The sequence below is a fragment of the Leptonychotes weddellii genome, chromosome 8 (genome assembly GCF_054177405.1).
Source record: "Leptonychotes weddellii isolate Sample4059 chromosome 8, ASM5417740v2, whole genome shotgun sequence".
Lineage (NCBI taxonomy): Eukaryota > Metazoa > Chordata > Mammalia > Carnivora > Phocidae > Leptonychotes > Leptonychotes weddellii.
The window spans coordinates 54,403,889-54,431,476 of NC_138376.1; the positions used below are offsets into that span (position 1 = coordinate 54,403,889).

Here is a 27,588-nt window from a genome sequence, read left to right on the forward strand (position 1 = left end):
TGACTACAGCAAAGCATCGAAACTGTGGACTATGGATTAGTAGCCATCTCACTTGTAACTGTAGCACAGCACGAAAAATTTCCTGCCAAGGCTAGCGTATGAAACCCCTCTTGATAAATTTCTTACCTTGAAAAGTATCCTCGGAGGCTGGGTTTGAATCAGAAGCCATGATTAATACTTAAGGCCCACCTAAACTAAATGTATTTAAGAATCCAGAAGCAAACTTGCAGAATCTATGACAGTTGCAGCATCTGTGACAGTTGCTCAGTTGAACATGCTTAAAGGGCCCACATTCAAAAAAAGTAAGCAAGTGAATGTAACACAGGGATTAAAAAAAAGGGAAGGCGGAATTGGTTGGAGGAACCAATGAAAGATCATGTAAGAGGAGGCATTTTGATCTATTTTTTACTTTAATTACAGGCGTATGCACATTATTTGGTCTTTTTCTTCTTTTGCTGAGTTGCAGAATCGGAGAGGGGACAGGAATTTAGGAAGTTAAGGTTGATTGGTCCCTTAGTGACAGAGAGAGAGAGTGGCTAATCCAGGGTTTTACACCTGTAAATTTGGCAAACACTGAGTGTTTAATAAATAGCTGTCGAAAGACACGAATGTCTATTTTACTTGGTGATGACAATCTAAAGTTAAATACATATGCATGAATATATGTATGCTTTTATTTGGTAATGACCTACTAACTCTCTATATGTGCGTGTGTTTCCCCTGCTCAGGAATCCTGGTGCTTTCATTGACCCAACCTCAAGCAACAGTACGTTTTTCAGAGTACAAAGGTCTTAGTACTGATTCAGACTGAAGCATTAGTGAATATGGCACAGCTCTACTTAGGGATATATTAACATATTATGATCCACCTCACTTTTCGAGAAGCCCTCACACACTTAACAACTGCAATCAATTTTTCCTCTGTGCAGGATTTACATCATTTACCAGAGAACTTGTCATGTGGCATTCTCGACTCCTTTTGGAGGAGTACAGCTATTAGAATTATGGCACCACTGCCATAGTGAGATCTTGACCTGTGAGAACTGTATTTCTAAGGCTCCATATGTGCTGTCTCTGTTAACTGAATCTAGATACATTTGCTTTCTGCTCCAACTATATGGGCTGCTGCCTAGTTAAGAGACTTTTGGATAGTGTGAGGCGTGTTTTCTTTATCATCGCTCTGTGTGGGAGAGTAATACACATAAGTCTGGATGGTGGACTCATAATCTTGCCAAATTTGGACAACCAAAGTGTGTTACTTGGAGTAACTTGGAACAAGAAAACTCCAGATACATGTACTGTGTGCTTTGCCAAGGTACTATTGACAGAGTTCATTATCTATTTCAGCAGAGGAATGACAGTAGGTCATTTATGGTTTCAAGAGCTTCTCTGGTTGCCGTGTGGAGATTACAAAGGCGGAGGAGTGTGAATGGTAGTAGAAGATGTAGACTCTGTAAGATCGTTTATGGGACTATTGTTTTCCCGGGAAATGCGCAGATCCTTTTTTTTTTTTTTTAAAGATTTTATTTATTCATTTGAGACAGATACACAAAGAGAGAGAGCATGAGCAGGGGAGAGGCAGAAGGAGAGGGAGAAGCACTGAGCAAGGAGGAGCCTGGGGGCTCAAACCAGGACCCATGAGATCAAGACCTGAGCTGAAATCAAGTGTCAGATGCTAACTGACTGAGCCACCCAGGCACCCCAGAAATGGGCAGATTTGAGATAAATTTAAAAACAGAACTGACAGGACTTGCCTACCTATTAGATGTGGGAGTAAGTGAAAGGGAGGAATGAAGTTACTAGTAATTCAATTTACTAGTCTAGACAACTTTATTTTATGCCATTCTGACCTGTAATGTTATTACTTCTCTCTATCCTATTTGCAGTTACCTTATTTTACTGTAATCAGCTTCTCCCCATGAGATGTTTCATTGGACTGTGATTATACCTTATCCTATGAAGATGTGGGGCAAGCAGCTTGATATTACTTGAAAAACTGACCTAGAAGTTATGGGTCAGGCAATTTTAACTTTTTGGGGCACAGTCAATAATCAGAAAATAAAAAGCCAACACAGATGTCACAAAGTATATAGCTATGAGGTCGTAAGAGATATTAAAAATATATGGTCACTACTTTATAAAAATGGCTGTTGCTTAAGAATCAGTCAGAAAAATTTTATTTCAAAAAAGCATGGTGTTAAGACAAAATGTGCCAGTGAATCTGGATAATGTTTGAAATTGGTCCAACAAAAGAATGCTTGCATTATGAAGACAGAGAACATCCATCAAGCATCCGTCACACTGAAATCAAGTTCAAAGCAAAATCATGCTTGCATAATGAACAGAGCACCCATCAAAACAAACATCAGCTTCTAAAACATGGTTTAAATTTAGGAATGTGGAGTGGGTGTAGTTGAAAGAACACAGGCTAATTTAGAGAGAAGCAGACCTGGGAATGAATCTCAGTCCTGAATCTCACCGGCCATGTGTCTTTGGGGGAAGTTACTTAATAGTCTTCATTCTCAGGGCACCTGAGTGGCCCAGTGGGTTGAGCGTACATCTGACTCTTGGTTTCGGCTCAGGTCATGATTTCGGGGTCCTGGGATCGAGCCCCGCATCGGGCTCCCTGCTCAGCACACAGTCTGCTTATCCCTCTCCCTCTGCTCTTCCCCCTACTCGTGTCCTCTCTCTCTTTCAAATAAACAAATAAGTAAAATCTTAAAAAAAATAGTTTTCATTCTCAGGTTTCTTGGCTCTAAAATGAGGCAAACAATAACCACCTCACTGGGTTGTGTGTAGATTAAATGAAATACTCTAGGGCAGTTATGATAAGCACTCAGCAAAAATGAATTCCTTTCCTGTTCACCCTGGAGAAATTTATACCAAAAAGATAAAGTACTACAATATATGTATGTAACAAGGGGCAAAGGAGTCACATTAAGCTGCTTGTGTGTGTGTATGTGTGGGGTGGGGGTCAGGGAAGGCCTCTTGGAGAAAGAACATTTATACAGAGTCTTCATCAATGAGTAGGAAGTCACCAGGCATTGAGAGTAGAGGGGTAATTGTCTGGAAGCATCATCCATGTGGAATAAGGAAGAGTCACTCTCATCAATTAGCACAGGGCAAGAGAAAATAATCACCCCTTGAGGCAGCAGTGAGGAGTGAGAATGATATGCCCAGAAGGCCAGGTTTCTGTTGAAGCAATGATGTGGGTGGAGGGAAGGCTGGTGAAAACCCTAGAATGCAGGGTATTTATTCATTGTGGAAGGGTTTGGCAGTGGGGAGGAGAAAGGAGTACTGAATAGTGAGGGGCTGAGACTGAGGTGGAAAATCCATGGTTAGGAGCACTGACCCACACAGATGACGATTTTTCCTAGAGGAGGGTGGGCACTGGACATAGTGAGCCCCCTTGGCCCAGGAATTGCATTAAAAAAGACTTCCTATTGGGGCGCCTGGCTGGCTCAGTTGGTATAGCATGTGACTCTTGATCTCTGTGTTGTGAATTCGAGCCCCATGTTGGGCATAGAGATTACTTAAAAAAAAAAAATCTTCCAAAAAAGAAAAAAGATTTCTTTTCTAACATGAATACAATATGTTTTGTGTTTAAAAAGGGTAATATTCAGGGCGCCTGGGTGGCTCAGTTGGTTAAGTGACTGCCTTTGGCCCGGGATCAAGTCCCGCATCGGGCTCCCTGCTCAGCAGGGAGTCTGCTTCTCCCTCTGACCGTACCCCCTCTTGTGCGCACTCTCTCTCAAATAAATAAATAAAAAAAATAAAAATCTTTTTAAAAAGAAAGGGTAATATTCAACTAGTCTTACTCTGTCTTATGGATAATTAATTCCTGATAGATCCTTATGTATTCTTAGCTCCCAAATTAATACCCGTTTATGTGAAAACACCAAATTCCCTCAAAATGGATTCAGTTACTATTGTGATATGACCAAATGATCCAATGATCCAAGGCCATTTGCCTTTGTTCTGTAATGTGGTTGCTCTCTACCAGCACTCCGAATCTTACATTTAAGACTATATTCACACAAGAAGTGTATTTGTGAAACTCAATGCTTGTGTAACTGAATCCTGAATGTAACCTCCCCAACAGAGTAGTAGAGGCAAAACCCCAAACAAACAAAACACCCCATCAATGAAAACAAAGCACAGAATGACCTATATTACAAGCTAGAAATCACAAGTTCCGATACAGTGTGACCATGAAGAATGGGGACCTCATTTTGCCGTGCCCAGCTTCTCTGAGGAATGCAAAATCTAAATGGCCTTCGTTGAAAGTAATGATAATAATAATAATAGTAATAGTAACTAACATTTACTATGTGCCAAACTCTTCTAAGCACTTCCTATTAGCTCATTTAATCCTCACAATAACCCTGTAAATTAGGTATATTATTTTCCCTGATTTATTGATAAGGAAAGTACAGAGAGCTTAGGTAATTGCTAAAGCTCACACACCTAGTTAGTAGAGCTGGGTTTGGCAGTTAGGGACTCTGGCTTCAAATCTATGCTCTGTTTTTAAACACCAAGAAATGTCTTAGAAGCCCTACAGTTGATTTTTTTCCTAACACAAATGAGTACATTTTTGGTGCAACAGTATTTTGAAAATCCACTTAATCAAATGCAAGACACATGTCATTCATTCAAAAGCAAACCTTCAACTGGTATAAAGTGTGAGGAATGAAGAATTTTTATGTGTGGGAGGGGAAGCTTTGCTCTTCCTTGCTTAGTTCCCTCCCTTCCTCCTACCTAAATTAGGCAGAAAAATCTATAGACTTCCTATTGTTTATCAGTGTTGAACCAGCCTTCTCCCATCATTTTGGTGTGCATTTCTGAAATCGACCAGGCTGAGTAAAAGCAAATGCTTGAGGGGTAACCATAGTTGGGTTACTGAAAATTCCATCATATTACATCAACCTGAGAGGCATTAATTCTTAACACTAAAGAAACATATCTTAAGTTTAGCTCTTAGTAAAGAAACATAAAACCAGGTCCTCGTATTCACCATGGATGGGGAACTCTCAAATTTGTAATGGATCAAGTAAAAACGATTAAGCATTTTTCAAATAGGAATTTCTCAAATATAACACAAATGTGGCTACATGCTGCAACCTTTGGGAATGTAATCTCTGTGGCCCTTGGTTGTCTATGTATAAAATGATGCATCACCAGAGGGTGGTTAGTTTCTAAGGTCTTTTTACTACTGTAAAATGTTACCACTGACATTTTGTTGGCCTTTCTCTCCTGAAAAATCAAAACTATACACTTAGGCGTGGATGAAGTACAGCTGTATATATTTTCTCAACTGCAGCAGAATATGATAGTCTCTAGGGAATATCTTGATGGCATTTGTTTCTGTATTTCCATACTAGATTATTTTACAGAAGATTTTAGAAATCTAACAGTGTATGCCACAGAAAAAGCTCAGTTTATGGAACTAAGTCCAACTTCCACGTCTAACGTCACTGGTACAGTATTTACACTGAGCGTCCTCTAAAATAAGCTCCCAGCTGCCGGATGGAGCTCTTAGGTTGCCACATCTACTGCCACCATCTGGTAATGTTAAAAACACAAAAGATACCACAGGACGATCCTGTTCTTGGTCAGGAAAAGTCAAATTTCTAATTCAACTCTGTTTCTCATGCACACATCTTTGAAACTATAGAACGCGTACAAATGGATTTGTTCTTTAGTTTTAATTACTTTTAAAGAAGTTAACATTTATAAAAGTATTAAATAGCAATATATTTTAATTTCTCCAAATTCAGGGAAGATACGTTGTGAAGTACTTCCTTTTCTATTTGCTGCAAGACCTTTGGCAAATTATCTTAGAACTTTATAGATCTTCTATCTTGAAGATAACTGTTTTCTAACTTAAATCGTAGACCTGCTACGATGTAACCGTAGACTACCATACGGAAAAAAAAATTCAAGATATTCGCTGGCTTATGCAATAGTTTTCCTCCACATACACACAAATGTTAACCTCAGTCCTCCTCGGTCTCAGCTCCTCGCCCAAGGCGCTACCAGATTACATGCCGGCGGGCGGCAGTTGAGGAAACCTGGCGGTGACAGAGAGAAAGAGCTAGCAGCTCCGTCCAACCCTTTGCCCACCGATCTGCAGGGTTTTCTCCCAGTTTGCTCTTACTCCGGGTCTTCCGCTCGGCCCCTTGCCCATTGATTCACAGGTTCTCCTACAATACATTCTAACATGGGGTTCCCCGCTCGATATTATCGAGAATTGCCAGGAGTCCAGAGCGGGCGGCGCCCAGCTGCCCCTGCCCAGACCCCGCGGAGCTGCACCTGCCGAGGCCCCACCCGAGCCTCCAGCCCGGCCCGGCCTCACGGTCCCCGCCAGACCCCAGAGCGGCTTTTGGGCACCGGGGCAGGCGGGGGCTAAGCGGGGCTCTGAACGGACTCCCCCTCCTCGAGTTCCCTCGCGCCTTCGCTTCCCTTCCTCAAGACCCCTCACGCCTAAGCAGCTCTGGTCCCATCGGCCAAGGGCGCGGGTGTCCTGGCCACCCCCGCCCTGGGACAGCTCCGCTGCTCACCGGCTTCAACCCGCGGGGTGCTCTGCAGGAGGGGCGTCCTATCTGAGCCCTCCTCGCCATCGCTCGAGGCCAGGCCCCCAATCGGGGACCTCATGACGCCTCCGAGAAGCAGGACGGCGATACCGGCAGAAAGGAGAGCGGGAGCCGGACAGCCGAAGGCCCGGGCCGCGCTGGCGGGGCGGGGTGGCGCCGCTGGCACCGCCCCTCGGCTGCGTTCTGTCACCGCGGTCCCGCCTAAAGGCGGCTGCACCGACTCCGCCCCCGCCGCCATCTTAGGTTCGGGCAACTGTGGAGGGGTTGGGTGGGGAAAGGCAGAATTCAGGGCGTTGTGGCCTGGTGGGGCGCGGTGGGAGTTGAGTTATCTCGCCCCTTGGGTTTTGGGCATGCCAGATCGCCGTCGTTCTGAGGAACAACGCTCTCCCCTCTTGTGCTCCCTTGAAAAGCGTAGGGGCTGCCCCTCCGGGATGAGTGGGACCCTGGAGGCGGCTGCGAGGACTTGAATCGCGCATAATTAAGGGGAGGGCTGGGATCGAAGTTGGGAAGTGAATGGTGTGTATTTGACGTTAATTTATCAATAGTAAATTGTCATGAATATTAGCAATCCTGGTACTATCTACCCGTGACAGCATATTGTCCCTAAAGTAGTTTTTGCGAAGGAAAAACACTAAATGGAAACATACTGTTCAGTCCTAGGAAATCGCTGATTTTGTGGGTCAAAAAAGCCAATATTGTCAATTTCATATGCTTCAACCTATAGAGTAATCTGTGTGTAATGTCTCCCCAGATCTAATTCGAATAGTAACTTCTGGCATATGCTGCCTGAGAAAGAGGAAGATGTACAGTCTCTCTTGGGAGGGTTGGGGGATGGGGCAGTGGGAATGGGACAGATGTGGGCCTGCAGTCCTGACGCCAGACTTCAGTTTGGCTGTTATCGTGAGTAATAGAGACCTGGAGATAGGAAAAATAAGATGTGGTAGATGCCCTTGGGGAGCTCATTGTAGCTGGGAAGACTCACAGGACAGTAATTTAAAAAAAACCGGGTCAGAAGCTTGGTGAGGTCCACGTGGGAACAAATGGGAGGGTTACCCTCACCCAGCACAGAGAGTGGAGATTTCTGAAGGCATCCCTCACTTCCGGATCAATAAATGCTAGGAGAGTTATCAAGTTAAAACAACAACAAATCAAGCCTAGTTTCTGAGTTAGTGAAATTACCATGTATATTTTAAGATCTTTAAGGAGGGATTCTGGCCTTTTAGGAGTCTTCTACAGCAATGCCACTTAAACTTGAATATGCGTGAAATCACCCAGCAGATCTTTTTAAAATGCAGATTCTGATTTATCAGGTCTGGCATTGACAACCTGGAGGGTGTTTTTGGACGAGGTTAACAGAACTCTTCCAGAATGTGGGTTGAATTTATTCAATCTAAGGCCTGAATAGAACAAAAGACCCTCTCCCCGACCAAGGGGGAGTTGTCCAGTGACTGCCTTTACACTTGATTTGCAACCACGTGCTCTCCTGGGTCTTTGGGCTGCTAGCTCACACTGCAGATTTGACTTCCCAGCCATCATAATTGCATGAGCCAATTCCTTATATAACTTTACACACACACACACACACACACACACACACACACACACACTGTCTTTCTCTCTCTATTGGTTCTGCTTCTCTGGAGAACACTGACTAATGCATCTGGGATGGGCCTGAGATTCTGTATTGCTAAGAAACTCACAGGTGACCACATTATGAATAGCAACTTTATAGAAGACTTGGACCAGGGAATAAAGATTCTAACAGATAATGAAAGATTTCAAACCAGAAGAGGTCCTTTTTTTCTTTTAATACACATTTTATTTTAAGAGTTTTAGGTTTATAGGAAAGTTGCAGAGATAGTACAGTGAGTGCTCCCTACCCTTTACTTGATTTGACCTGTTAAGATCTTACAATAGTATGAGACATTGGTCACAACTGATTAGCTATATTGATAGGTTATTATTAACTGAAGTTCATACTTTAGATTCCTTTGTTTTTACCTAATGTTCTTTTTCTGTCCTAGGTTTCCATCCAGGATGACAACATTACATTTAGTCATTGTGTCTCCTTAGGCTCCTGTAGACTGACAGTTTCTCAGACTTTCTTGGTTTTTACTGACCTTGGCAGTTTTGTAGAGTACTGGTAGGTTTTGTAGAAAGTCTCTCAATTTGGGTTTAATGTTTTTCTTATAAATGAACTGGGGTTATGGTTTTTGGGGAGGAGGACCGCAGAGGTAAAACGCCATGCTCATCATATAATATGAAGGGAATGTGCTGTCGATATAACTTATCACTAATTATATCACTAGTGATGTTAAGCTTCATCACATACCTGAGATAATCTCTGTCAGATTTTCCCCCTGTAAAGTTACTCCTTTTTCTCCCCTCCCTTTCCATACTTTTCTCTTTGGAAGGAAGTCAGTAGTGCAGCTTACACTTAAGGGGTAGGGGCAAAGACTTTCCCAAGTCTTTGAGGGGCAGAATTCCTTTGTATGGGTGATTTGTCTATTCTCCCTTATTAACTTATTCATTCAAGTATTTGGTTATATTATTATGGGCCCATGGTTATTATTTTGTACTTTGGGTTATAATCCAACACTATGTTATTTTGTTGTTCGAATTGTTCCAGCTTGGTGATTGGAAAATCTTTCAGTTGGTTCCTATGTCCCTTTCACATGCCTCCATTGTTGTGTTTTTTTGAGCTCTACCTTACTTTCTGGTATAATAAGATATTCTAGGCTCATCCTGTATAGCCTCTGCTCCTGCCATTTCTCCAGAATGTATGATGTTAGAAACCAACATGGTGCTGGATATATTTCTTGCTACTGCATTGTCATGGATTCTAAACCCAGAGGAAGTACTTTTGTTTTGTTTTGTTTTATAATATTCCAAAGAGGATCTTTTAATTTTTTTAATTTTAATTTTTATTATATTTTTAAAAAGATTTTATTTATTTATTTGACAGAGAGAGACACAGCGAGAGAGGGAACACAAGCAGGGGGTGTGGGAGAGGGAGAAGCAGGCTTCCCGCAGAGCAGGGAGCCCGATGTGGGGCTCAATCCAGGACCCTGGGATCATGACCTGAGCCGAAGGCAGACGGTTAACGACTGAGCCACCCAGGCGCCTCAAGAGGATTTTTTTAAAAAAAAGATTTATTTATTTATATTTATTTATTTATTTGAGAGAGAATGAGCGAGACCCGTGAGTGCAGTGGGGAGGGGCAGAGGGAAAGGGAGAGAGAGAGAATCCCAAGCAGGCTCCACGCCCAGTACAGGGCCCAATCCAAGGACCCTGAAATCACCACTGGAGCTGAAATCAAGAGTCAGATTCAGAGTCAGATGCTCAACCAACTGCACCACCCAGGAACCCCCTAAAGATTTTTTCTTTTAAGATTTTATTTATTTATTTGACGGAGAGAGACAGCCCGAGAGGGAACACAAGCAGGGGGAGTGGGAGAGGAGAAGCAGGCTCCCCGCGGAGCAGGGAGCCCGATGCGGGGCTTGATCCCAGGACCCTGGGATCACGACCTGAACCGAAGGCAGATGCTTAATGACTGAGCCACCCAGGTGCCCCTAAAGAGGATTTTTAAAAAAAGATTTTATTTATTTATTTGAGAGAGAGAGTGAGCAAGAGGGAGAGAGCACACAAGCAGGGAGAACAGCAGGCAGAGGGAGAAGCAGGCTCCCCACTGAGCAAGGAGCCTGATGCGGGATTTGATCCCAGGACCCTGGGATCATGACCTGAGCCGAAGGCAGATGCTTAACCGACTGAGCCACCCAGGTGTCCCAAGAGGACTTTTTTTTTTTTTTTAAAGCATAAGATGATACCTTTTTTTCCCCTTACTTCTGGCATTTACTTCCTGATGGCTCACTACCACAGAAGATTGTTGTTGACATTATTATTTTTTGGTTAATAATTCTTTGCTTTACCAACAATCTAAAACAATGCTGTGCAATAGAAATATGGTGAAAGCTACATATATAATTTAAATTTCTAGTAGCAATATTAAAACTTGAAAAACAAACAAAAAAAGGTGAAATGAATTTTATAATATATATTAATTAACACATAATATAAAATTTTATCAATTCAACATCTAATCAATATAAAACTATTAGTGGGATGTGTTACATTCTTTTTCCAGTACTAAATCTTCCATACCTCTGTGTATTTTGCACTTACAGCATGTCATCATTAGGACCAGCTATGTTTCAAGTGTTCAATTACCACATGTGGCGGTGGGCTACCATATTGGACAACACAGCTCTAGACCATGGGAGGGTTTATTTCTCTTCCCCAGAATCCTGTATTTGGATGGAAAAAAAAGCATCTGGGTAGAGTGCCAAGTTCGAAAGATTCTAGCTGTTTTCCTCCTCCATAAAATGAAGATAATAGTAAACAACCTCAAAGGGTTTTTGTAAGGATTAAATAATGTAATGCATGTAAATCATAGTACATGGTAGGTAGTAAGTCTCAATATGTTAGCTATTGTAATTTTTTTTAAAGATACTTCAAATTTTAAAGTTCTTTTTTTTAAAAGATTTTATTCATTTATTTGAAAGAGAGCACAAGCAGGGGGAATGGCAGGCAGAGGGAGAAGCAGACTCCCCGCTGAGCAAGGAGCCCGATGCGGGCCTCAATCCCAGGACCCTGGGATCATGACCTGAGCCGAAGGCAGATGCTTAACCGACTGAGTCACCCAGATGCCCCAGCTATTTTAATTTTTATTGTTAAGTTTGTTTTGCAAAATGAGCTTACCCATGTTAGGAACTCCCTTTTGATTTTCATTATACCTCTTTTATTTTTTTTTTTAAAGGTTTTATTTATTTATCTGAGAGAGAGAATGGGAGACAGAGAGCATGAGAGGGGGAGGGTCAGTGGGAGAAGCAGACTCCCTGCTGAGCAGGGAGCCCGATGCGGGACTCGATCCCGGGACTCCAGGATCATGACCTGAGCCGAAGGCAGTCGCCTAACCAACTGGGCCACCCAGGCGCCCCTCATTATACCTCTTTTAAAATACGTATCACATTCTATTTGGAATTATGTAGTTAATAGTTGGCTATGTAACTGTCTTGGTTCCCTTTTATGACTTTGGGTTTCCTAGGCCCTGGGACCAAGTCTTATTTATCTTTGCAGGCTGAGCAGTTCCTAGCATTGGTTCTTTCACTGTGCTTATCATGTTTCACAGTGTCTTATCATGTTGGCCTTGGTGAGAGTACTAAGGTGAGAATTTCAAATAGACAGTAATATATAGGGAGTAAAAACTTGAATGGAAGGACAAATATTTGAATCACTAGATTTGGAAATATTAAAACTAATAACGGAATTTTTGGATGAACAATGTGATCCTACAAAATCATCCTTTCTTTATCCTAGATTTTTCTCTAAAATAAAAAATAAGAAATTATAATGATTATTGAGCTATAATGGTTATTGAGATATTTTATTCAAATTTTTTTTTTTTTGCCAAACTTGACAGTTAATCACCTGAGAATTGATTTCTGTGGATTAATTTATAAATTCTTTGTCATTTTATGGGTTTGAATCTCTAGGATTTAATAATTATTTTCTTTAAATTGTATCCCATCATTATTTGTAAAGAGACTCTTCTCCATCTGGAGATCTTTTCCTCATGGTTATGTGAGTTAAATTCCACTGACCATTTTTTTCTTGTAACATCTTTGTAACTTATACAGGAGTATTAACAATGACTTAGTGTAATTATTTAAGGGGGAATGTTAAAATATTTTTAAAAGATAATTTCCATTAAGTCTAAGGTTTCTCTCCACTCTGTTCTCAATACTTCTCTTTTTCTTTTTTTTTAAATACTTCTCTTTTTCATTATCTTTTTGAAATTCCTGATTTCAGACTTTATTACAAGGTGATGGTAATCAAAATAGTATGGTACTGGCATTAAAAATAGACACATAGACCAATAGAAAAGAATTGAGAGCCCAGAAATAAGCCCTTATGTATATGGTTAACTACTGTTTGACAAGGGAGCCAAGAATACTCAGTGGGAAAAGGATAGTTTAATAAATGTTTTTGGAAAAAGCGGATAACTACATACAAAAGAATGAAATTGGACCCCTATCTTACACTATTTGTAAAAATTAACTTGAGATGAATTAAAGACTTAAATGTGAGATCTGAAACTGTAAAATTCCTTGAAGAACTCTGACATCGGTCATTGCAATGGTTTTTGGATGTGACACCCAAAGCACAAGCAACAAGAAAATTAAATAAGTGGATCTATATCAAACTGAAAAGCTCTGCACAGCAAATGAAACAATCAGAAAAATAAAAAGGTAACCTATGAAACTGGAGAAAATATTTGCAAACCAACTATCTGGTAAAGGGTGAATATCCAAATATAAAAGGAACTTATATAACTCAATAGCAAAACTGAAACCAAACAATAGGATTAAAAAACGGACAAAGGGGGTGCCTGGGTGGCTCATTTGTTAAGCGTCTGCCTTTGGCTCAGGTCATGATCCCGGGGTCCTGGGATCGAGCCCCGCATCAGGCTCCCTGCTCCGTGGGAAGCCAGCTTCTCCCTCTCCCACTCCCCCTGCTTGTGTTCCCTCTCTCACTGTGTCTCTCTCTGTCAAATAAATAAATAAAATCTTAAAAAAAAATGGACAAAGGACTTAAGTAGACATTTTACCAAAGAAGACATGTAAATTGCTGACAGGTACATGAAAAGATGCTCAACATCACTGATCATCAAAGAAATATAAATCAAAACCACAATAAGATATCACCTCACATTGATCAGAATGGCTATCACCAAGAAGACAAGAGATAGTGTTGGTGAGGATTGGAGATAAAAGGAACCCTCATGCACCATTGGTGATGGGAATGCAAACTGGTACAGCCACTGTGGAAAACAGTATGGAGATTCCTTAAAAAATTAAAAACAAAGCTACCATATGATCCAGAAATCTCACTTCTGGGTGTATATCTGAAGAAAGTGAAAACACTATCTCAAAGAGATATCTGCACCCTTATGCTCATTGCAGCTTTTTTTTTTTTGCAGTGTTATTCACAATAGCCAAGATCTAGAAACAATCTAAGGGTTTATCAACAGATGAATGAATAAAGAAAATGTGATATCTATCTATCTATCTATCATCTATCTCATGTATATATAATGGTATATGGAAATGAATATGGAATATGAATACGGAAGAATATGGAATATTTTTTAGCCATAAAAAGAAGGGAATTCTGCCTTTTGTGACAACATGGATAGACCTTGAAGGCATTATGCTAAATGAAATAAGTTAAGCAGAGAAAGACAAATACTGTATCACATCTTTCAAGATCTAAAAAGGTTGAACTCCTAGAAATAGTAGAATGTTGGTTGCCAGGGGCTGGGGGTAGGAAGGAAAATAGAGGAGATGTCAGTCAAAGGGTGCAAACTCCCAGTTATAAGATGAATAAGTTCTGGGGACCTAATGTATAGCATGGTGACTATAATTAACAATACTGTGGGGGCACCGGGGTGGCTCAGTCGGTTAAGCGTCTGCCTTCAACTCAGGTCATGATCCCAGGGTCCTGGGATTGAGCCCCACATCAGGCTCCTTGCTCTGCAGGGAGGCTGCTTTTCCCTCTCCTCCCTGCTTGTAATCTCTCACTGTCTCTCCTTCTCTCTCTCAAATAAATAAATAAATAAAATCTTTAAATAAATAAAATCTTTTTTTTTTAAAGATTTTATTTATTTATTTGACAGAGAGAGACACAGCGAGAGAGGCAACACAAGCAGGGGGAGTGGGAGAGGGAGAAGCAGGCTTCCCGCGGAGCAGGGAGCCCGATGTGGGGCTCAATCCCAGGACCCTGGGATCATGACCTGAGCCGAAGGCAGACGCTCAACGACTGAGCCACCCAGGAGTCCCAATAAATAAAATCTGTAAAAAATATTTTAAAAACCCAATACTGTGTTATATAATTAAAAGTTAAGAGTAGATCTTAAATGTTATCACTACACACATACACAAAGGTAATTATGTGAGAGGGTAGAACTGTTAACTAACTGTACCATATACATGTATCAAATCATCAAAATTAAACACCTTAAACTTACATATATGTCAATATCTCAATGAAGCTGAAAAAAATTTCTCCTTTTCCCTGTATCATCTGTATGTACCTCAATGTTATCTCTCTAAAATATAGATCTGATACTATTACCTTTAAAAAAAAAAACCTCTTCAATGGCAGCTTATTGCCTAGGTCTTTCACATTTTTTGATTGTGTACTCCATCAATAAAAATTGTGAATATGCACCCAACATGTGTATTTTTCATTTTCTTTTTTTAAAAAAGATTTTATTTATTTGAGAGAGAGAGAGAGAGAAAGCATGAGCTGGGGGGAGCAGAAAGAGAGGAAAAAGCCAACTTCCTGCTGAGCAGGGAGCCTGACACAGGGCTTGATCCCAGGACACCGAGATGATGACCTGAGCCAAAGTCAGATGCTTAACCGACTGAGCCACCCAGGAGCCCCTGTATTTTTCTTTATAAATCACACACACACACGCTACACTCATCAAACACTCAAAATATAAAAGGATGAGAAAAGGTAAATAGAGATGTTATGATTTTTCCTGGAATAATTTTGCATATGCTCTTGGGCGAGTGCACCCCACTTTGGAGACCATTTGTCTCTAGGATAAAATCCAAATTCTTTGGTATAGAACACGAGACCTTTACAAACTGGCCCCGTTTCCAGTCTCAGTTTCCAGCACTTCTCGCCATCTGCTCTGTGCTTTACACATCAGACTACTCACAGAACCTTATACATAACAATGTTTTCCTTGTGTTGTTCTCTCTACCTGTTTGCTTCTTCTGTGTATAATGAGTTCTTATTTGTCCTTGGACTAAAATGTCATCTTTTCTTTAAAGATTCCTTGACAATCTCTCCCTTTTCCATTTTTTTATTAAAGCAAATTGTGCTAGAGTTATGTAAGTTTACTAGTGTGTGTCATTCCTTGAGAACAGCAACCTTGACTGACTTACTTTTCATTCCCAGCCCTTAGCAGAGAGAATAGCCTAAGAAATATTTATGAAAAAAATATTTATGGAGCTTCATATTATGTCCTGGTTGCTAAGGGGGTATACAAGATGTATAAACATGGTTTCTGCCTTCAAGGAGTTTATGAGTAAAATGTACCTTGAAGGAAACATTTCTTAATTATCATCCAAGACAAGTATAAATATTTCTCTAACAATTATGGAAGTTAGAGGACATAGTTTTTATTTATATTTTCTAGAGAGCAAGTGGTATATGATTAATATATTCCAGGGGAAGAGCAATAATATTTTTAGGAAGGAATTTAAAAAATGGATAGTCTGGACATACTTTCCCATATCCTGTTAACTTTAAGCAGCTGTACTATCAGATGTCCTCGGATAGTGATCAAGACATAAACAAAACAAGATAGGTAAATGTGCAGCTTTCTGTCATGTTTATATGCTAGTATGCACTCAATTGTTTTCACAGCAGAGTTAAAATTTCCTCAGTGCTTTATAACCTAATAATTGGGTAATTCTTGGAACATATCCACAAGCACGTGGGTGTTATTTATTTTTATTTTTAAAGATTTTGTTAAATTTATTTATTTGACAGAGAGATAGCACAAGTAGGCAGAGCGGCAGGCAGAGGGAAAGGGAGAAGCAGGCTCTCTGCTGAGCAGGGAGCCTGATGCGGGGCTCGGTCCCAGGAGCCTGGGATCACGACCTGAGCCGAAGGCAGCTGCTTAACCGACTGAGCCACCCAGGTGCCCCAAGGACATGGGTATTATTATAACCACTTTTAAAGAGGGGAACTAGCGGATGGCAATCGAATGAAATGATTTGTTTAAGATCAGTGAGAGCCACTGTTACAATTCCAGTTTATTCCCTTTTCAGGTATTCAAATCCTAGGATATTGTATCTCCATAATTTCCCTAATTTTCTATACTTTGTATGTTAACTTTGCATCTTAAAACTTTTTTTTTTAAAGATTTTATTTATTTATTTGACGGAGAGAGAGACAGTGAGAGAGGGAACACAAGCAGGGGGACTGGGAGAGGGAGAAGCAGGCTTCCCGAGCAGGGAGCCTGATGCGGGGCTCGATCCCAGAACCCTGGGATCATGACCTGAGCATCCCAGGTGCCCCTGTAGGGGCTCAGTCGGGTAAGCGTCTGCCTTCAGCTCAGGTCATGATCCCAGGGTCCTGGGATCGAGCCCCGCATCAGGCTCCCTGCTCCGCAGGAAGCCTGCTTCTCCCTCTCCCACTCCCCCTGCTTGTGTTCTCTCTCGCGCTGTCTCTCTCTGTCAATTAAATAAATAAATAAAATCTTAAAAAAAAAAAAAAAGCTTTTGAGTACAGTTTTACTTAATTCTAAAAGTCATTTTTTTAAAAAAAGATTTTATTTATTTATTTGACACAGAGAGCACAAGCAGGGGGAGCGACAGAGGGAGAGGGAGAAGCCAACTCCCACTGAGCAAAGAGCCCGACGTGGGGCTCAATCCCAGGTGACCCGAGCTGAAGGCAGATGCTTAACCGACTGAGCCACCCAGGCATCCCCATAGGAGCCATTTCAATGATAAGTATATAATATGTGAAGTTGTCAACTGCTGATTACAAATTATATGACATTTTCTTTATCAATCTTTCATTCACTTGCTGTAGGGGAGCTGAAAAAGCAGCCTTATTAAAAAAAAAAAGATATAAGTAATGTTGCCTCTGTGGAAAAGCCTGGAAAAGACTGACAGATAAAATTTAAATACACGGAAAGAAGATATGTCGTAGTTTGTCTCTTTAACGTCAGGGAAATTAGACCAAATTTTGCAAATGTTGTGAAATACCAGTGAAGCAGATAATAAATCAGCTGGCTAAACACACAAGAAGCACAAGAAACAGAACGACCTTCAGAAATAAGCTAAAAGTGCATGCAAAGCAACTTAAAATTGAATGACTCAGGCAGATTAGAAGATTAAGGTTCAAATCTAGTCTTCTAACTAAGATGTCTAGCCACAGCTCTGTTGAGTCAGCCCTTCCTGGTAACCCTTTTGGTCAGAATTCTGTCCACACATACATTCATATTTTCTGACTAAGGAAAGATATGCTGGCTTAGAAAATAACTTGTTGTTTCATAAGAGAAAAGAAAATCTGAGATCAATGGAATCTTGATAGCAGAAAGTGCTAGGGCATAGTGATAACCTGCTAATTAATACAGCAATACCGTATTTTTCCAATGGATGTGTTTCTAAAGTTTTATACAAAGTCAACCATATTTAAGATGACACATGAGAATTTGCTATTTTTAGAGAAACTATGATTAATCCTTTTGTTGAGGGATAGCTGACTTTTCATTTTTTTATGTACTCTATTAATAGGGAACGCTTACACTGGTTTTTCTCTTCCAGAAATTTAAGGCGGGGGGGCAGGAAGCAGTTTTGTTTAGATTATCTTTCCAATTGAGTTCTTCAGGAGTAAAAATTGCAATGGGCAAATCAGTTGTAATGCTAATAAATCAGAATATTAAAATTCAATCCTTCCTATTTAAAAAAGTTCTGAAAGAACTGGTTACTTCATGTTGGTGAGGTGATTCCAATTCCATCAGTAGTCCCCTTTTTGTGGAAACAAACAAACAAACAACAAAGAATAGAAATCCAACGACAAAAAGAAAACTCATCTACAGGATGTGATTGATTTACTCCCCCAGCCCCAAATAAAAGCCCGCAGTAAGATACATAATTATTGAGCTGTGTCATATCATCCTTACACATCAAAGAAAGCACTTAAACCAGGTCTCAGTTTAACTTACAAGTTGTGGCTATAAACTAATGAGATTGTGTGAGAGAAAGATTCATTTATTTATTTATTTATTTATTTATTTTTAAAGATTTTATTTATTTGACAGAGAGAGACACAGCGAGAGAGGGAACACAAGCAGGGGGAGTGGGAGAGAGAGAAGCAGGCTTCCCGCTGAGCAGGGAGCCCAATGTGGGGCTCGATCCCAGGACCCTGGGATCATGACCCGAGCCAAAGGCAGATGCTTAACGCCTGAGCCACCTAGGTGCCCCTAGAGGTGTCTTTTATTATTTTTTATTTTTTCAAAGATTTTATTTATTTATTTGACAGAGAGAGACACAGTGAGAGAGGGAACACAAGCAGGGGGAGTAGGAGAGGGAGAAGCAGGCTTCCCGCTGAGCAGGGAGCCCGATGCGGGGCTCGATCCCAGGACCCTGGGATCATGACCTGAGCCGAAGGCAGATGCTTAACGACTGAATCACCCAGGCGCCCCCGGAGAAAGATTTAATAGGCTTTTAAGATAGTTTTAGGGAAAAGTTCCCAAAGTGTTTTGAGGGATAGAAAAACTGGAAGAAAAGTTTTTAATCTGTGAAAAGTTTACCTTTCTTTTTCCATTAGTGTGTGTTTATTTGAAACAAAGAATCCCAGTAGTCTCTTGCATTATTGTCACATAATCCCTGTCATGTAGCCAAGCTGTCAGCTTAGCTACAGTGATGTCAACAGAGGCAGACCCCAGACAACGCTTTTCATGGAGAAGGGCACCAGTGAATTGATAAGGAAAAAATTATCCTTCGTGGATATTACAAGGTGGGGCTGTGGAGAGCACTTTTCCCTGAAGGAGAAGAGGTGATCAGAGTAAAGCCAGAAACTGAGGTTATTAATTTCTTTTTAGATTAAGCTAAATTAAATTAAATTAAATTTTATTTTTAAGTAAGCTCTACCTCCAACATGGGGCTTGAACTCATGACCCTGAGATCAAGAGTCACATGCTCTACTGACTGAGCCAGCCAGGCGCCCCAAGGTTATTCGTTTTTTGTTTTTTGTTTTCAATGTATAGATTTATTTTAATTAAGCAAGCATTAAATATTGAGCCCATACCCTTCAATGGCTTGCTGTTTTTTTTAAATTTGATTTTATTATGTTATGTTAATCACCATACATTACATCATTAGTTTTTGATGTAGTGTTCCATGATTCATTGTTTGCTATAACACCCAGTGCTCCATGCAGAACGTGCCCTCTTTAATACCCATAAGGTTATTAGTGTTTTAAAATAACTCTGAAAATAAAATAATAAAACAAAATAAAATAAAATGAAATAACTCTGTGCCAACAGTGCTTGCAAGCTAGAACTTGTTGGTAAAAACATACCCCCCCCCCCATTGGACCAGTGTAATAGGAAATAGAAGAAATTAATAAATTAAAATAAAATATTAGTACCTGTTATGTGTCAGACACGATGGTAACACACATATTATTTAATGATCAAGACATTTGTAGGTCTTGGTATCAATATTCCCATTTTACAGCTAAGGAAACCTGAGCTCAGTAGAGGGTAACTTTCTTAAGCACAAGGATTAGAACGTGTGTTCATCTTACTCCAGATCCCATGCTGTCTTCCAGTGGATCATCTATGTAACTCCTTATTTGTAGGGTGCTAAAATTTGCCTGGCTTAGGTGTTGGTTAGTTTGTTGGCCCAGGATCTGAACCCATCATCAGTGGGAAAGGTCTGAGGATGGGGTTAATTGTTATGCTAGAGAAGGCGCAGCCTTAGAACTAAGGAGGCCAGATTCTATCAAGTCCAAGGGTTGGAAATGGGAACCCCAGAGGATTAGAAGGCAGATAGATACAAATAAGAAAAAAACAAGGATAAAAGAACTTTTGAAGACACTTTCTCCTAAAAAGTACCAAGTGGCAAGGACATTTTTGGAAACAAAACTCAGTCTTAATTCACATGTAGAGGGCTGTCCAAAAGTGGTGCAGGTTTGGACTGGGGTAGGGTGCCTGTCCTCGGACCTCATTACTTCTGATAGCTTTAATTGTATCTCAGAGTCATTATTTTTATTGTAGACATTTTCTGATTACTTAAGGCACAGGAATGAATAAATTGAATGCTATGATGCAGGTTTAAGGAAATTAACACTATCATAACTGTGTAAATCTTTGAAGGAACTCTTAGGATAGCTTCAGCTGTGTTTTTTTATTGTTGGCCTTTTTCTGATTACTTCGGCAAGGGAAGGTATAATTTGAATGCTATGACTCAGGTTTAAGGAAATTCCCCTACGTTTGGATGAGATTGCAAGTACAACGTGAAATTTGAAAAGGAATTCCAGTAACTACCTAGTTCCAGTAGGTATTCTAGTTACCACTCAGTCATCCCCACCCTGTCCCCCTTCATTGCTGTGCAGCAGATGGTCCTATTTGAAAACCTAGATTGTGTTCTAATCCAGTCTCCCATGCCCTTTAGTTATGATGGGAACAGATCAGCACAATCCTTAAAAACATTTCAAAGTACATGCCAAAAACCCTTTTTTGTTATGAAAATCTTCAAACATGTTAATAAATTCCCTGGCCAATGCAGAGTTAATGCTTTTCAATTCTACTCAATGGTGTCCATTTCCAGGACTTTTATAAAGTGCATAACAACAAACATTTTGAAAATATCATTTTCTAAAATTGCTTTAGGCTAAGTATATGTTCTGAAGAAGCCATGTTCCAGCTCTTTTCAGGAATAATGAGAACTCAAGGGAAATATCTGATTAAGAATAGATTCAAGGATGTTCTCTTAGAATGTTTTACTTATTGGTTTATAGTTTGTGTCCTGGCCATGATGCTTCTATCCTTTGAGGCAATAATTTCTCTTGATCAATGCAATTTTTAAAAATAAGGTATCTATTGGGGTGTTTGGGTGCCTCAGTCGTTAAGCGTCTGCCTTCGGCTCAGGTCATGGTCCCAGGGTCCTGGGATCGAGCCCCGCATCGGGCCCCCTACTCCGTGGGGAGCCTGCTTCTCCCTCTCCCACCCCCGCTCCCGCTTGTATTCGCTCTCTCGCTGTCTCTTTCTCTGTCAAATAAATAAATAAAATCTTTAAAAAATAAAAATAATCTACTACTCCTCTGTGGCTTATTACCCTTTTAATTCCTATGTTTTAAACGGCAATGTGGAAAGAATTGTCAGTGTTGTTGGTGATCTGTGGACTGATGCATATAATAGATTGAAAATGGAGTTATCAAGAAGCAAACTTTCTGTTTTAAATAGTACACATTTTATTTGATTGGAAGCAACAAATTACTTTAAAAAAAAGATTTCATTTGGTGAAAACCATAAAATCTAATGTTTATTTTTATCACCAAACTTCCCATGTCATATGTATTTTTGGGGATTGACAAATTTTTATCAAGATGCCTGGTATTTCTATGGAAACAGTCCCTCAGTCTAGGCAAACTTGCTGGTGCCCTCAGATCAATTCCTACATATGAGGGGTCTTAAGTTCTTTTCCCCATTGCAAATGATAGAACTCCTTCATTCTGCTATGTCCTGACCAGGGTTGATGTATATTACTTAATTTATTAGCAATGTAATAATTTGGACCTTGTGGAAATTCAAAAGGGATACAAAGGCAGTACCAGAGCATCTCACAGAAATATACTTGGGACTTCAGCCTTGCTTAAGGAAACCCTGAATTCCTGGAATTGGATCCTTGGGAATGAGTGGAATTGCTGGAGATATTTAGAGAGAATTTAGTTATCTTCAGGAAACAAAATTGTACTAGCAATTATTTCCTCAAAGTTTAGGAATCTTTAAAACTTTCTGATAGGAGCTGGGGAAAAATAGAGAGAAGATAAATCTTTTCCTTTCTGATAGTTCATTCTAAACCCAGTATGTGTAAAACAAATGAACAAACCTGAGTCTCCTGAAAGTAGATTTTAGAGATGCTGGCTCAGTTGGAAGAGCATGTGATTCTTGATCTTGGGGTCGTAAGTTCAAACCCCACTTTGGGTGTAGAGATTACTTAAAAAAATAAATCTATATAAAAAGAAAGAAATGCACTAGCACTTCTTTTTATTTTCTGTAGTAATCAATGGAACGTTAGCTGTTATGGTTTCTAGATAATGGCTCTAGTTGTAGATTTTTGATATTCTTCTTCTCTTCTTCTTTTTTTTAAAAGATTTTTATTTATTTGACAGAGAGAGACACAGCGAGAGAGGGAACACAAGCAGGGGGAGTCGGAGAGGGAGAAGCAGACTTCCCGGGGATCCGGAGGCTGATGCGGGGCTCAATCCCAGGACGCCGGGATCATGAGCCAAGCCGAAGACAGATGCTTAACGACTGAACCACCCAGGCGCCCCCATCTTCTTCTTCTTCTTCTTCTTCTTTTTTTTAAGTTGCAGTGAGTTTAAAACAATTTAGAAGTGATATTTTTTTTTATTATCCATAAAATGGAATTAATACCTGGCTTCAGTTGAATGACTACTACAGTTTGTTATGTGGTTGTTCTGTGCCAGGTTCTCATTTAATTTTTATGGCTCTTCCAAGGTGTTCTCTCTATTTGACACACAAGGACCTTGAGGCTTAGAGATGGTAAGCAATTTGCTCATGGACACAGACGACAAGCGGTAGAGAAAGGATCTGAACCGAGGTACCATCTTCTCAAGTTCCTAAGTTTGTCTGAAGGTTTAAGTAATATACAAGATGGTGAAATATCTGGAGCAGGGTAGTGTTCCTTGAATGCTGATTTGTTTCCTTTCCTATCCCCCTAAATTATGGGGAGGAGGAATGTCCTCTTTATGTGCATTTTCCTTTCCTCCTCTTTTTGCACTTAAAGGTGTAAGATCAGTTTGTTATTCAGCATTATCCTAAAGTGGGCTTATTTTAATAAATGATTTAGAGTCAACAAGAAGTAAAGAACTTTAATGGTCTAAAACCAAAACAAAGAAGTAAAAATAAACAAAACCCTAATATATGAGAGGATAGCACTGATTAATTCCAAATTAGAGATTAGCATCATCATGGAGTTTTGGGTTATGATGCCTTTTGAATGCATATAAACTAGAGGTAGAGCTATGAATGGGCTGTGAATGGTCCTTACCACAGATGACTTTGTATGAACTGGGCTCCAAATTTAGACCTGGGCCTGAAATTGCTACTCAGCTCTACTCCAGAGTCTGCCTGGTGGCTTGCTGTCCTCCAAAGCTGCTCCTTCTGGAGATACCTCAAGTTGGGAGATCATTCAAGTCTACGCTGAGAGTCTTTTTGTTGGTTCAGAGTAACCTCTTTTCACAGCAAAGGTCTAAATACAACGGAAAATATTTTAGAATAAGCAACCTAGTCCTACTTTCAGGTCCTGGAGAAACTCTTCTCCAAGAAGTATAAGTGAAAGGTAGTTTTAGGATGGATGGCATTTATCCTAAGATTGAGCTTGGCATTAAGTTGAGATTATCTTCAATTTTTATTGAGGGAAATTGAAACTCTTTTGTCCGCATGATGTCTACAGTGATGAATACAAGGCTACTCAAGATCAGGGTGGTGATCATGAAACCCTTGAGGTCTTATTTTCATGCATCCTAGCATTCTACATAGCTGATCCAATCATCTAACTGTGGCATAAGCTGAGGTTATTGATGATCCATTTCACTGATGTTTAAGCAAGTGACATTAAAACAATTGTTTTAGGGAAACTCCAAATTATATAACAAGTGTAAGAATTATATTTCTTTATTATTGGAAATATCTTTTCATAATAATTTTATCACTAACTGCATTATCTTGTCACATTGTAACAGGAGTGTCTACTTCCCTCTCTCCCTTGGTTTGACCCAGTAAGCATGGACTCAGAGGCCCAGAAAAGGATGAAGCTATATATGGATCGTGTGATGACCCCAGGAACATGTTGCATCAACTGCTATGACCACTAGGTGGCAGGCTGAGGCAGAATGGCGGCACCCTGGGTACCTGGACATTGTTAAAAGTCTGGCTACTTCCCTGGCCACAGGCGTGATGATGATGATCATTTGCAGCAGGCTTTTCCTAGATTCAGAATGCAAGTCAAGTGAATTCAGGCATCTGTCACTTTATGGACCTATGATTCCTTCTGATTTCTGCTTTTAGACCTTTAAGGGTCTTATTCCAGACAATAGAGCTATTTCCTATCTTAATGGGATTTCAGGGTCCCTTAGACAGACACCTAGAACTCAGACGGGTTGCAGTTCTAACATTCTGAACCTTGTATTAAAACTCATATAACACTGTAATGAAAATGTAAAAACACCACAGAATTCAGAAGTGGTGATGAGAATTGTAAGGAAGGGTTTATTAACTGCAATCCCTGGAGAGACACTGCAGCCCCGACAAAATTACCTTTCTTTTCAGTGTTTATGAGAAGTCAAAAGGTTTCAGTCTAAGGTGGCTTCCAGTGGTCCATCCCTGGTTGGGATCCAGTTCTTCTCTCTTTCACCATACTTCTTCGTGTATTGCAATGATATTTATTCCAGTAGTGGTATGCAGTGTCTCACCTAAAACAAAGCAACTTTTACTCCCAAGTTTCTTCAGATTGGACAAAGTCTATTTTTGGCCCAAATGGATCTGCCTTAAATGATCTCCATGGGAGTGATTTTATTTGGTTCAGTGACTGTCTCTGATGCTTGAATCTTATCTTCCCAGACCCTACTCTCCTCTCCCTCAGCTCCGGGGTTTCATGGACCTACCTCTGGCTCCAGTGTTAGCATATCCCCCTGAAGTGTGCTAGCTTGTACCCTTTTTCAGAATTCCAACTCTGCCCTGTTTGTCCTGTTACCATGTTACTGGCTAGTCTCTTCTGTTAGCACCCAAACTTCCTGCCTGTACTACTCTTCTATTTCAAGACCCTTCATGCTGTCACCATTGAGTCAATTCAACTCTGCTTTTTCCACGTCCCTCTGGTTGCTTGATGGAAGCTAATTAAAGGAAATGCAAGAGACTCTGTAGACAAACTTTTATTTTTAAAGATTTTTTATTTTATTTTATTTTATTTTTATTCATGAGAGACAGAGCGAGAGAGAAAGGCAGAGGGAGAAACAGGCTCCCCAGGAGCAGGGAGCCCGATGCGGGACTCGATCCCAGGACCCTGAGATCATGACCTGAGCCGAAGGCAGATGCTTAACCATCTGAGCCACCCAGGCGCCCTGTAGACAAACTTTTAGGACAAATAAGAGTTCAGCAGGGTTACTGAATATAAGATCAACATACAAAAATTAATGGTATCTTTTATCAGTAACCCATTAGGCAATGCAATAAAAAATACCATTTACAGTAACATCAAGGACTATAAATCTGACAAGGGATATACAAAACTTTACCGAGAAAAAGTGAAAAATGTTATTGTAAAACATAAAAACATAAATCTAGAGCTATACTATGACCATGTATGGGAACATTCAATTTCATAAAGGTGTTGATGCTCCTTAAATTATCTATATGTTAGGGGCGCCTGGGTGGCTCAGTTGGTTAAGCGACTGCCTTCGGCTCAGGTCATGATCCTGGAGTCCCGGGATCGAGTCCCGCATCGGGCTCCCTGCTCAGCGGGGGGTCTACTTCTCCCTCTGACCCTCCTCCCACTCGTGCTCTCTCTCATTCTCTCTCTCGCAAAAAAAAAAAAAAAAAATTATCTATATGTTAAAGGAAATTCAAATAAAAATGCCATCACACTTTCCCCTATGGAACTAGACAGATTCTAAAGTTAATATGGAGGAGTAATAGTCAAAAACTGCCAAAGCAATTCTGAAAAGAAACTAGGGGAGGCGATTTACCTATTAGACATCAAAACTTAATATAAAATTATATTAAGTAAAGCATGTGGTGTCTGGTCCAATGATAGATAAATAGATCAATATAAGAGAAACGAGAGCTTAGAAATAGATTGAGGCATTTATGGCAAAACAATATACATATATTAGAATTTCTTTCTATGAGTGACAGAACACTCAAAATGTCAATAGCTTAAACAGAATAGATGTGTATTTCTTTCTCACCTACTAATGCAAAGCAGTCAAGAACCTAGACTTTTTCTAACTTTTTTTTTTTTTTAGAGAGAGAGTGAGCACTCTCTCACCCTTGGGGAAGGGGCAGAGGGAAAGGGAGCAGGAGAGAGAGAATCCCAAGCAGACTCCATGCTCAGTGCCGGGCCCCATGCAGGGCTTGATCTCAAGATCTGAGATCATGACCTGAGCCCACATCAAGAGAAGGAGGCTTAACCGACTGAGGCTCCAAGGTGCCCCCTTCTAACTTTTTATACCATTGCTCATTGCCAACTTTTCTAAACTACACTAATGACTCAGGATGGCTTCTCTACCTCCAACCAACTTGTCTGTATTCTGCCAGAAGGAAAGAGGTTTAGGAAGGAAAAAGGTATGTCTTCTCCCCTTGGGGACATTTCCTGAAGGTTGCATACGCTACTTCCTCTAACAACTCTTTAGCTAGAACATGGCCATATTCTGTTGCAAATAAGGCTGGGAAATGTAGTTAATTCTGAGTGCCCAGGTTTCCAGTTAAAATTTTTGTTACTGTAGAAGGCAATGGAGAAAAAATATTGAAGAACTAGAAGATTCTGCTCAGGGAGCAATACAAATAAGTTGAAGAAAGATTCATTATTTAACACATTTATTGGGACAGTGGAGTCATATGGAAAAGTAAAATCAGATACCTTGCTCATACTGTACATAAAGAAAAATTTACATGGATTAAAAATCTAAATGTGTGGGGTGCCTGGGTGGCTCAGTTGGTTAAGCGACTGCCTTCGGCTCAGGTCATGATCCTGGAGTCCCGGGATCGAGTCCCGCACAGGCTCCCTGCTCAGCAGGGAGTCTGCTTCTCCCTCTGACCCTCCTCCTTCTCATGCTCTCTGTCTCTCATTCTCTCTCTCGCAAATAAATAAATAAAATCTTAAAAAAAAAAATCTAAATGTGAAAAAACTTTAAGACAACTTGAAGAAAATATAGGAGAACATCTTTTTGACCTTGCAGTAGGAAGAGATGATTTTTAAAAAAAATATTTAATTTATTTATTTGACAGAGAGAGAGAGAGAGCAAGAGAGGGGACACAAGCAGGGACAAGTGGGAGAGGGAGAAGCAGGCCTCCTGCCAGCAGGGAGTCCGATGCGGGGCTTGATCCCAGGATCCTGGGATCATGACCAGAGCCGAAGGCAGACACTTAATGCCTGAG

General features: G+C 40.3%; 1 protein-coding gene across 1 annotated transcript in view; it reads right to left on the reverse strand.

The window, feature by feature from the left end:
- LOC102732943 (sialin) overlaps positions 1 to 6,749 on the reverse strand; it is a 16,617-nt gene extending 9,868 nt beyond the window's left edge. Inside the window, exon 1 of the mRNA XM_081828544.1 lies at positions 6,561 to 6,749. Coding sequence (XP_081684670.1) covers positions 6,561 to 6,654 — 94 coding nt within the window. The 5' untranslated portion in view covers positions 6,655 to 6,749. The remainder of the gene's footprint in view (positions 1 to 6,560) is intronic.
- Positions 6,750 to 27,588: the final 20,839 nt, after the last annotated feature.